The sequence below is a fragment of the Lissotriton helveticus genome, chromosome 4_1 (assembly GCF_964261635.1).
Source record: "Lissotriton helveticus chromosome 4_1, aLisHel1.1, whole genome shotgun sequence".
NCBI lineage: Eukaryota > Metazoa > Chordata > Amphibia > Caudata > Salamandridae > Lissotriton > Lissotriton helveticus.
In genome coordinates, this window is record NC_136063.1 from 1922044107 (window position 1) to 1922056040 (window position 11934).

Here is an 11934-nt window from a genome sequence, read left to right on the forward strand (position 1 = left end):
AACGCTCTTTTATCCCTTACCTTACAGAATATGTTTTTAACCCAGGCCTCCCCTCCCTCATCCCGTGCTGCCCTATGACCCTTCATTAGGAGTAAGCATCTTCTACTGTGTGTTCTATGTTGTGTTTGTCTGGTATTGTCATTGGTTTGATCAAGAAACAGTTATCACATCGCTATGCCCCTCACCTAGAAGTTGTCGTGAGTGTTGCATAGCCACGCACCGATAGTTTTGGGATGCGTGCGAATGAGTAAAGAAATTTACGCCCACTACCACAAAAAGCACATACAATTGATAGGTGTGCAAGGTAGTTACTGAGGGTCCTTTTTGCGCCAAGAATCAATCACGATACTCCTTGAGCTGCACTGTGCATCCCTGAAATATTGCACTATAATACAACCATATAATAGCAGTATGGGATGATTCAAGAGACACGAAGACATGAGACTCCGTCACTTCACTACGTTGCAGGCTTGTAACGAGTTTGTTTGTGATTATTATTTTTCTCTCAACAGGTCTTTTTCAGGTAAACCACTACCGGGTTATACCTCTTTTTGTTCTTTAGCCTGGCACCACGAATTTTGATGTCAAGGCACAAGGAAATGTAGGCATGGCAGGGTGTTAGTGTACCCTGACCACCCTTTTCCTTGATCTGGTCCTGAAGAAAAACCGGAAATTCCTATTACGGTTTGAAACATGTAGACCCACCACATATTCTCCAGATACACTTGGTCATAATTAAACCTTTAATTGTATCGACACTTATATTTTACTATTGTCCAGTAGTCTTAAGAATAAAGTTTTTTCATACAAGTCATACCAGGACAATTTTTAACTCACTTACTTCTTTTTCACATTCATCACTCACATACCAGCTCCACTGTAGTTCAGGTGTTGAAGCACACCTTGATGGCACTCGGCCATCAAGGTGGCCCCGATGATGAAGCATGTCACCGACCAGGTCGGTGAGTGAGGGGTTACTAAGAAACAAAGAAGGACTTTCTTCTCTTTTGATAGTGAACCATCCCGCAGAAATCACTCTCTGAGCATTTTTTCTGGTGGTACTCCTTACTTTTGTTAATATAGATACCTAACCCAGGGGACTAGGAGTATTGTTCCGTCCACTTCGGTGGATAAAATCCCTTAACTCTCTCCTATTGTTTATGTCACATTCTGCCCTGTGCCAGCAGCACTGCACGTTCGCAGACTGCTGCCCTTCATAAAGTTTACATATGCCGGAGGCCACATAGGTTCAGCTATCGGTGAGGCAATTACAACCCTCCAATACCACCTCACAGTATATGTTGAGGGTTGAGAGAGGGTGCACACACTGCAGGGAGGGCGGGAGACCTCACTCTGCCTCGCCAACCAACACTCGAGCAGCTGAGCGTGAGGAGGGCCTTCCCACGCCCTGTATAAAGAGACAAGCGCTGATTAAAACCAGATGGCCCCTACATGCGCTGCTGGCTCCCAAGAGCAAAACGCTCGGGGAGTGAACATTTCCCTAAAAGCTGGAACCTCCACACGCCTTTGGCCAATTGCGTGCTAAAGCCAGCAAAGGCCAATGGCGTGTGAGCACCACATGCACAAGCTTCTCCTGAAGCGATTCCAAGAGGTCGATTTCCTATGGCAGCGCATGCGCTTCTATAGGCTCGACCTAAAAAGTGAAGATGGCAGGAAAGTTACAAAATCACGTATAAAAAACAAGGGCATTCAAATATATAAAACCCAAAATGGAGTAGTTTTCAAATTACTTACGTCTATTGGCAAAGTTTCATCTTCCTTTTCTGTTAACCGCATATATGAGCGATCTGTATAAAAAAAAAAAACATCAATTTACATTACTTAATACAATTTGCATGTAACTGGTCTTTAAACTACTCAATTGAGTTTTAGGAATGCCAGGAATTACTCAAAAGCAATGTCAGTTGGAACAGGTCTTTCATTTCATCTACGGGGATGACTGAAATATTTTCAATGTATTCTTAGCCCATTACTGAGAAACAGAGCTAAACCAATGGCATTTTATATGGAATATCAATCAGCAAGTCTACCCCATATCTAGTGCAAGGACAGTGGTTAAGGCATTCCTCCCCCCACTGTCCCCTTGAAAGTGATATAAACTAGGCAAAGTTGAAAATCTTAGCTAAACAAGTTTAATATAAAGGATCGCTGCCTCAGTAATATCATGGTGGAGCCTATCATGAAAAGGCATACAAGGTCAGTATCCAGGGCTGATTTTTAACTATTCGCTGGTTAACACCAATTTATCAAAAGACTTGAAATAGACAATATCCCATGACATATATAGTTGGGTGTTTGACTGCCTGTACTGCTTTCTCACAAAAAAGCAGACTAACCACTGAAAAATAACCACCACCTTACATCCTTAGCTTTTTACATTATTGTCATCAGAGTACTTTTGAGGCTCAGCAAGGAATGTGTCAGATGTGGAACTGGGGATTATGACAAGTAGCCTTTTAGGTACACAGTTTGTGGTCTTTTTGCAACTCAAACCGGACGACGACAAGCTCCGAGTAGCAGGTGAGGCTTGAAAAATGTAGTTTTGTAGAGCAGTGTTCAATGCATTGAAGTACATTTTTTTTAAGATCATACAAGAGCTTAAAAACTCAATAGGTGCAGGAAGCAGCAGCCGTCAATACAGTTTTTTTCCGAGTAGAGTGGTAAAGGTAAATTACCTTTGAGTAGTGGAGTTGCAGCATGTTGAACTGTCTTTAGATGTGTGACAATGTGACATCGGGTAGTACGGAGATATAGCCAATACACAAAGCCAGAGTGAAAAGGGGTTTTTACCCTACTTAGAAAGCAAAACTAAAAATAAGGAATCACATTTGTCTAAGCAACAGATTCTTATAAGAAGACAGTTCAATTATGTAACTGAATAGGAGGCCCATCTGTTCAGGAAAATTTACCATAGGTGGCCACACTTGGCATTTACTGTTAAGTGGCACGCAAAACATAGGTATACGATGTTATTAGTCAAGATAGAAAAAGTCTATGCAGCACACTCCGAAAAGGGCAAAAACACTTCACTTTTGTTCAACAATTAAAAACATGTTTTTTTAATCTAGTCAGACAATAAAACTTTTTGAATAGCTTTAGATATAAAATACATAAATGTGCAAAGTGAATGGAGCACACTATTCCGTTCATTCCCAAGAATACAGAGGAAAGAGACACTTGTTAAACAACCGTAGCAGATAGATGGCTACTTGATGTAATTTTAACTAGCAACAGAAGCACACAGACAAAAATGTCTAGGTTACAATTCACCAGATGAAAATGATTTTTTTCTAAAGAGTACGCAGGGGGAATGCTTGCAATCAGTATCATGAACATAAATGTGATAAATAATTTGAGGAAAATAAAAAAGATATACATAAGCAGAATTATTGATAATTTATATTTTTATTATTGGCATTTTGTATCGATCAGTTTCAAGCACGATATATTGCAGACTTCCCCAATTTTAAATTAGCAAATTTATGGTCATGCCTTTGTCACTGCATGTGTCATTCTTCTTTACCCACTTCCACTTCAGGATAGTAAAGTTTACTAAAAATGTAGTGCAATATTCCACTAGACCTTGGCATAAGCATAACTGTTTAAAGTATGCCCTCAGTTTTAATAATCATTAAACACATTTTTAGTTTTCCTCATCTCAGTCAATAGGTTGACCCAATAAATCCACGCCATTTTTTACCTAACTTGGACTTCTCACCCTTGACGGTAGGCACCCTTTCAAAACCTGCTCAAATGTTTGATCGTGCGCTTCCATATTCTTTACCTAAAGTTAGAGGTCATCCTGAAAGTATGTGACTTTATTGGCCTTACAAAGCAACTGATGAATTACCAGTGGAGTACCCCCGACACCAAACCAAAGGGCATGCAACAGAAACTGTAAGGCCATTCAGGTGTGATAAACAGTAAAGACTTGGATCGCTCATCTAGTGCCATCTGATGATGTAAGGAGGAGCGATCCTATGTCAGCAATACTGTTGCACCCTTCATTTCATTAATGTTCAGCAAAGGGTCCAATCAAGTTCATTGACTAGGTCTCGTAAATACACATGCATTCTACTTTTTCCACCCTGCTTTTAGGGCAAAATCAATAGGAGCCAAGCACTTCAAAGCCTCAACTGGTTTAGTACTTTCCTAAAATAACTTCTCCGACTTTTACTTCAACTGCATTCTCAAGGACAAGGATAGCAGCCTCACCTTTATGCACCTTCAACACTGCCCCTTCTAGAAATGAGATATTATATTTGCATTTCTTTAGCAACCTTAGACTGTCAATCAAAATCTTTGGATAGTTCGGCTTCCCCTTATCATATACTACTTGCTCTTTTGGTTCATCATCATCGCATAGCACTTGGTCAGAATCATGAAGGTCTAATGTTCTACCCAACTACCATGATTGACGCGACCCTAACACACATCCTCCATCTTTAGCAACATACACCTTGGAGGAAGTGCAAAATCAATATCTGCCTCAAATTAATCCACAACCCTTATCTTCCATCCGTATGTCATTAACGTGATATTGGACTCTTTCAGATTTCTCCCTTGTTTCTACATCTTCTCCAAACTGATTGCATCTTGGAGCTGAACCAGCCATGGCTCCCAATGGTTTACCATTAACTGTAATCTCACAGAAGGGAGGCTTGCTCATCCCTGACCCCAAAAATTTGAAGTGTAAATTCTTCCTTCACATCTTTGTCCTCACCCCTGTTCCTTGATACAAACTACATTTATGTTCCTGCTTAAACTGTCATTTTCTGCACTCCAACCCCTGCATATGACAGCATGGGGACCCATTAGATTACACCTTTTACACACTTGGTTATAGGCAGGACAGGCTTTGATAGTGATTAAACGGGCCCTTCTACTATGTATGAAATGCACACCATCTCTACTGTTTCTCTTTTATCCCATCCACATACTGCTTCATGCCCTCCCACCTAAGCACCCAGTGTCTTTTTAACCATCCGTCTTTTCACTTATTTGCTCTTTGCCAGTGATTCTTAACCTGCGGACCCTGAAAGTCAATGAAGGCTACTCCAGGAGTCAGCGACTGCTTAGAAAATTAAATAATATACATAGATTAATAAAGTGTATATAAATAAAGAAGCCAAATGGGAAACTGATTTTTTTAAACAGTAAATGTGAAGGAATTTGAAAGTCAATCAATCATAACACTTTTATAGCGCGCTACTCACCCGGAAGGGTCTCAAGGCGCTTGGGGGAAGGGGGCCGCTACTGCTCGAACAGCCAGGTCTTGAGTTGTCTCCTGAAGGAGAGGTGGTCCTGGGTCATCCGAAGGTGGATGGGGAGGGAGTTCCATGTCTTGGTCGCCATGTAGGAGAAGGATCTGCCTCCGGCGGTGGCTCTTCGGATGTGTGGTACGGCGGCGAGGCTGGCGGACCGTAGCTGGCGGGTGGGCGTGTGGAAGGTCAGGCGGTCGTTGAGGTACTTGGGGCCCAGGTCGTGGAGAGACTTGTGTGCGTGGGTGAGGAGCCTGAACGTGATCCTCTTGTTGACGGGGAGCCAGTGCAGGTTCCTCAGGTGGCCGGAGATGTGGCTGCGTCGAGGGATGTCCAGGATGAGTCGGGCGGAGGCGTTCTGGATGCGTTGTAGGCTTTTCTGTAGTTTGGCTGTGGTTCCGGCGTAGAGGGTGTTTCCGTAGTCCATCCGGCTGGTGACGAGGGCCTGGGTGACCGTCTTCCTGGTTTCGATCGGGATCCATCGGAAGATCTTGCGGAGCATGCGGAGGGTGTGAAAGCATGAGGAGGAGACGGCGTTGACTTGTCTGGTCATCGAGAGGGAGGGGTCCAGGATGAAGCCCAGGTTGCGTGCGTGGTCTGTCGGCTTGGGGGCGGTGCCCAGGGCTGGGGGCCACCAGGAGTCGTCCCAGGCAGAGGGTGATGGTCCAAGGATGAGGACTTCCGTCTTGTCTGAGTTCAGTTTCAAGCGGCTGTTCTTCATCCACTCGGCGACGTTTTTCATCCCTTCGTGGAGGCTGGTTCTGGCGGTGTCGGGGTCTCTGGTGAGGGAAGAGGATCAGCTGGGTGTCGTCGGCGTAGGAGATGATGTTGAGGTTGTGTTGGCGTGTGATGGCTGCGAGAGGTCTCATGTAGACGTTGAAGAGGGTGGGGCTGAGTGATGATCCTTGCGGGACGCCGCAGATGACTTCGGTGGCCTCGGAACGAAACGGAGGGAGGCGGACTCTTTGTGTTCTTCCAGCGAGGAACGAGATGATCCACTTCAATGCCTTCTCTTGGATGCCGGTGTTGCTGAGGCGTTGGACTAGGGTGCGGTGGCAGACCGTGTCAAACGCGGCGGAGAGGTCCAGGAGGATGAGTGCCGCTGTTTCCCCGTTGTCGAGAAGGGCTCGGATGTCGTCGGTGGCTGCGATGAGGGCGGTCTCGGTGCTGGGGTTGGCTCTGAAGCCGGACTGCGAGGGGTCGAGGGATCCATTCGTCTCGAGGAAGGGGGCAAGCTGTCTGTGGCGATCTTCTCAATGACTTTGGCAGGAAAAGGGAGGAGCAAGATGGGGCGGAAGTTTTTGAGGTCGGTGGGGTCCGCTGTGGGTTTCTTCAGCAGGGCGCTGAGTTTGGCATGCTTCCACTTCTCCGGGAAGGTGGCGGTGTCGAAGGAAGTGTTGATGACGTCTCGGAGTTGGGGTGCGATGGTGGAGTCGGCCTTGTTGAAGACGTGGTGGGGGCAGGGGTCAGTCGGAGATCCGGAGTGGATGGTGTTCATCGCGCGGGCTGTGTCTTCGGTGGTCACTGTGGTCCGGGTGGGGTGCGTTGGTTAAACGGTTGGGTGCGAGGGAGGTGCGCCAAAGCTGTTGTGGATGTCGGCAATCTTGCGGTGGAAAAATGAGGCGAGGGAGTCGCAGAGATCTTGTGACTGGGTGATGTCGTTGTTGCCGGTGCTGGGGTTGGAGAACTCCTTGACGATGCTGAAGAGTTCCTTGCTGTTGTGGGCGTTGTTGTCCAGTCGATCCTTCAGTGATTTCTTCTTGGTGGTGCGGATGAGCTGGTGGTGCGAATGAGCTGGTGGTGCTTGCGGGTGGCGTGTGAGGGCGGTCATGTTGTCAGTGGTCCGGTCGAGGAGCCAGGCTTTCTCGAGGGTGCGGCAGGTCTTCTTGGAGTCCTTGAGTTCGTCGGTGAACCAGGGGGCCTTCTTGCTTCTGGGTTTGCTGGGAGGGTTCTTCAGTGGTGCGAGGTCGTCGGCGCAGGCGGTCAGCCACTGTGTGAAGTTGCGGGCTGCTTCGTTGGGGTCCGGTGTGCTGGCTGAGGGAGGTGGTGAGCTGGTCGGCGGTGATCTTGCTCCAACTTCTGTGAGGAACCTGTTGCGGGTGGTGGTGGGTAGTGGTTTTTCTGAAGCTGAAGTGGACGCAGCTGTGGTCAGTCCAGTGAAGTCCGGTGGAGTGGCTGAAGGCGATGTGCTTGCTGGCTGAGAAGATGGGGTCAAGCGTGTGGCCGGCGTAGTGGGTGGGGGTGTTGACCAGTTGCTTGAGTCCGAGGTTGGCGAGGTTGTCCAGCAGGGCGGCGGTGTTGCGGTCCTTGATGTTCTCCAGGTGGAAGTTGAGGTCCCCTAGGAGGATGTAGTCGGCGGAGGGGAGGGCGTGTGGGCTGATGAAGTCTGTGATGTCTTCGCTGAATTGTGTGCGTGGTCCCGGGGGTCTGTAGATGAGGGTGCCTCTGAGGGTCGTCTTTGGGTCGGTGTGAATCTGGAAGTGGAGGTGTTCGGCGGCGGTGAAGGTGTCGTCGGCTTCGCTCGTGATGCTGATGGTGTTCTTGTGGACGATGGCGATGTCTCCTCCGGTCTAGTTGACGCGGTCCCTCCTGATGATCTTGTATCCATCCGGGATGGCGATAGCGATGTCGGGGGCTGAGGAGGCGTTCATCCATATTTCCGTGAGAAACGCGACGTCTGGTGATGTGGTGTCGAGCAGGTTCCAAAGTTCAACGGCGTGTGTGGACGGAGCGGGTGTTGAGCAGGATGCACTTGAGGTGGTTGCTGGGGTTCGGCTTGGCGGGCGCGGTGCATGTTCGGAGGCAGGTGAACTTGCAGGTTGAGCAGGTGAAGGGTCCGTGGAAGCGTTTCGGGGCGGCCCGGCAGCAGACGGGGTTCCGGCCGGCATTGAGTGCGTTGAGGGCGGCGGCGTCGTAGGTCTGTCTGGTCGTCTTGCGTCGGTGGGGGCCAGGGGTCCTGGCGCTGGGCACGATCCAGGCGCAGACGGGCTTACCTTTGGCGCGCCTTCGGCGCACAAACGGCGCACCCGCTGCGCGTTCGCTCGGTCGCCATTTAAGGCTAAGTGGGAGGGAGGAGCAGCTGGGAGGCGGGGAGGGCACAGAAAAGAGGGGGCGTGGCCACGTGAACGGCGGCAGGAAGCGGGGACAGGGGCGGGGAAGGCACAGGGGGAGACGGCAAAAATTACAATGAGGCAAGAAATACAACAAAGCTACAATACAACAGAAATACGGCGGAAACTGCGGGGGCAACGAGTAGCGAGGCAGGCAGCTAGGCAGACGTCAAAGCGAGGCTGCGAGCAGCAGCGAGGGGCACACACACAGCTGGTGGCCGTGCGGCGCGGGGGTGTCCTGGGAACAGGTCACACTCACCTGCGCCGCGCGGTCGCCATTTAAGGACAAGTGGGAGGGAGGAGCAGCTGGGAGGCGGGAGCGCACAGAAAAAAAGGGGGCGTGGCCGAGTGAGCGGCGGCAGGAAGCGGGGACAGGGGCGGGGAAGACGGCAAAAATTACAATAAGGCAAGAAATACAACAAAGCAACAATACAACAGAAATACGGCGGAAACTGCGGGGGCAACGAGTAGCGAGGCAGGCAGCTAGGCAGGCGTCAAAGCGAGGCTGCGAGCAGCAGCGAGGGGCACACACAGAGCTAGTGGCCGTGCGGCGCGGGGGTGTCCTGGGAACAGTGGAAGTTAAAAGTTAGTATTCTCAGACTGATTTGTGGGAGCAGCGTATGTCCATCAAACAGAATATAGTATGGACAGTGGGTGGCCTCAATTATATTAAGAAACGCTCCAACCTTACTATTAAAATGTAGTTTTTTCATATTTGTGAATTAAATAACCCATTTCGTCATTTTTATATGTTTGATGAATGCTTGTTTCTGTACTTTTGTGCATTCTTTTGCAGTTCTAATCATTAGAAATTCTTAGGCTGGGATCCTTGGCTTCCGGTAATGACTCAGTGGGCAGGCCGCAGCAGCAAAAGGTTTAGAGCCACTGCCCTATGCTGTTCACTTTAGGTTGTTTTACATCCTGAGACATAGTTAAACTGGGTAGCTTTTTCTATGGCTTTTTTCTAAAACCAAGTCTTTTGTCATTAGCAGTTATTTATGATTAAAATACAAGACAGGGCAGAAAGCAGTCCAACTGGCAACTGTCCTTCTGCAACCTCCATACCCACATGCCGAAGAAGAATTATGTAATACACCACCAGAGAGCTGACAACTAAAAAAAAAAGGATGAGGTTGCAATCGAAAAATGCAAAGTACTTAGATAATTCAGCTGTGAAAGTGTATTACATGAATGATTATTTGTTGCTTTTGTATGGCATGGTCATACATTTCAAAACACCTTGAAATACAAAACACGAAAAATCAGTCAAATGGTGAAAAAGGAATCCATCCTACATGTCAAAAGTGTAGAGCAAGGGGCATGACTTAAAATGTTTAATTATGTAAGGATTACATTTGTTTAAGGATTACATTTGAGAAACCTCTTTACATGTCCCTATTAGGGCCACATGCTATATTTCTGTAGCTGGGCATTGTATTGGGCTTGTGGCTAGCCTGTAATGGGTAGGTAAGTGCAAGAGAGACCTGTGGATGAAGCTAAAATTAGGTCACAGGAGAATTGAGCCATATCGGACTATTAGAATGCATGGAAGAAATGTATTTTTGAGCTCTGCAAAATGTTGATAGTAAAGGAAGAACCTTTGGAAGTTTATAGGTGTTAAGAACAGAGACAGTCTTTAGTATGACACAACCTTAACTGCAGAAATTTTGGAGCCACCCAGCCGAAAAGATTTAGTGAGTTCTTGCAATCGTCATAGCCTTGCAAGCCAGAAATATACCCAGAAGCATGGCTGAAGACTCACTGCAGCTTATTAAGTGCCTTAGCAGAAAGTTCTGTGTAGACAGCAAACTGTCACCCAAATTGGATGACAAGATTATGTGGGGCAGCTGAAGTAGAGGAATTATCCTCTGTACCAAAGGTAAACTGTAGAATACAATATAACACAGCTTATGAAAGGAGAAGAACAATGATGGCTTCCTTAGAGGCCCTAAACTAGAAGGAGCAGACTAAAGCATCGCTACTGTAAAAGATAAAATCTCAGGGTCAGAATTGCATAAGAGGGGAACAATAAGAAAATTGGTTTGAGTTGCAGGCTGTGGGAGGATAGAGCAATATCCTTGCAGAGATACACGTTCAGTTTTAAGGATTCAAATCCTGTACTTATTTTGGGCTACCTAGCACCTAATGTGCTCGGTAGCCCTAATGATATTTTAAGATCGCATTAGTCGGTTTGTTTGAGTGGTGTTCAGAAAGCTAAAGTTTGACCAGGTCAGAACAGTCACTGCTGAGCTCAACATACTCACTTAAGTTATGCACAGGTAAAGTTTCAGGGCTATAAAACACACATTTAGTAGTGAAAGAGATGTATGATGCCCTTGCCTTCATTTGTGGTTATCTGGCCTTAGATCAAAATTAGCCAATGCAGAGATTATAACTGTAAATATAACACCATCCTTTGTGCCCTTAACACCATCGGTGCGGCGCATTTTCCCGCTGTGCGCTGAACTTTTAAAAAACCCGCGGTTCATGACGAGCTCAGCTCATCATGAGCGTACGAGAGGTGTACCTCATGACGAGCTGAGCTCGTCATGAGCGTCGAAGGGGTTAATGTACATAATCAATATCAAATCAATTTATGAAAATTGATTCAGACCGCAACTGAGATCAACAAATACAGAAATAAAATTGTTAATATTGAATTTAAAATGATTAGATAAAACTTTTGCTTTTAAAACACACTATAGAATGGAGCAGTAACAATGTTCTATCACACCCATACGCCATTTTGTATTAAAACATACTATAAAATGGAGCAGTAACAAAGTATAAATCAGCTATTAGAAAGTATCACAATGATATTAAAATGAGTTAAGCTAAGTTCTTCAAGGAGAAAATCAAGATGGGCACAGAACTCAGCAATGGGAACTGTTCTCAATAATCAAAACCCTGTCCAATCCACCCATTAACAGTGGTCCATCCGAAACTTCAGAGGAGAGGTGTAATAACTTAGCCTCATATTTCCTCTCGAAGGTGACAGCCATTTATAGCTGCTTCAAAACGGATGGAGACCACATAATAGAGGGGGAAGAAGAACAGGTAACAGCTCCCCCACAACAGGTTATCACTAATTTACCGAAGATGGAACAGAAGGATCTAGAAACCTTACTTGAGACTGTGAAGTCTGGCTCACCCCTGACCCAGCACCTCTACACGCTCTCAAAACAGTAGCGCCCATCACTACACCCAACTTGATGAAGATCATGAAATCAGTCACTAGAAACAGGCACAGTTCCAGTGGCCTGGAAACATGCTGTGATAAAACCGCAAACGCAGATCAATAACAACCAGGGAACTACTGCCCCATCTCCCTGCTACCATATGTTGGCAAGCTATTAGAAAAATATGTCAATAAAACCTTGGAGACCAATCACTGCCTCCACCACACCAGGTGGGCTTCAGGGGCACAGCACAGTACAGCAACTGCCCTGCTGGTGGTAGTGGAGGAGTTAAAGCAGTCATTAGACCAAGAAAAAACAGCTGCATTGCTCTTATTAGATTTGAGCGCCGCTTTCGATACGGTG

At 46.8% G+C, this 11934-nt stretch overlaps 1 protein-coding gene across 1 annotated transcript in view; it reads right to left on the bottom strand.

Moving 5' to 3' along the window:
• Nucleotides 1-11934, bottom strand: part of MMGT1 (membrane magnesium transporter 1) — a 54358-nt gene that overhangs the window by 37279 nt on the left and 5145 nt on the right. Inside the window, exon 2 of the mRNA XM_078688579.1 lies at nucleotides 1756-1808. Coding sequence (XP_078544705.1) covers nucleotides 1756-1808 — 53 coding nt within the window. The remainder of the gene's footprint in view (nucleotides 1-1755; nucleotides 1809-11934) is intronic.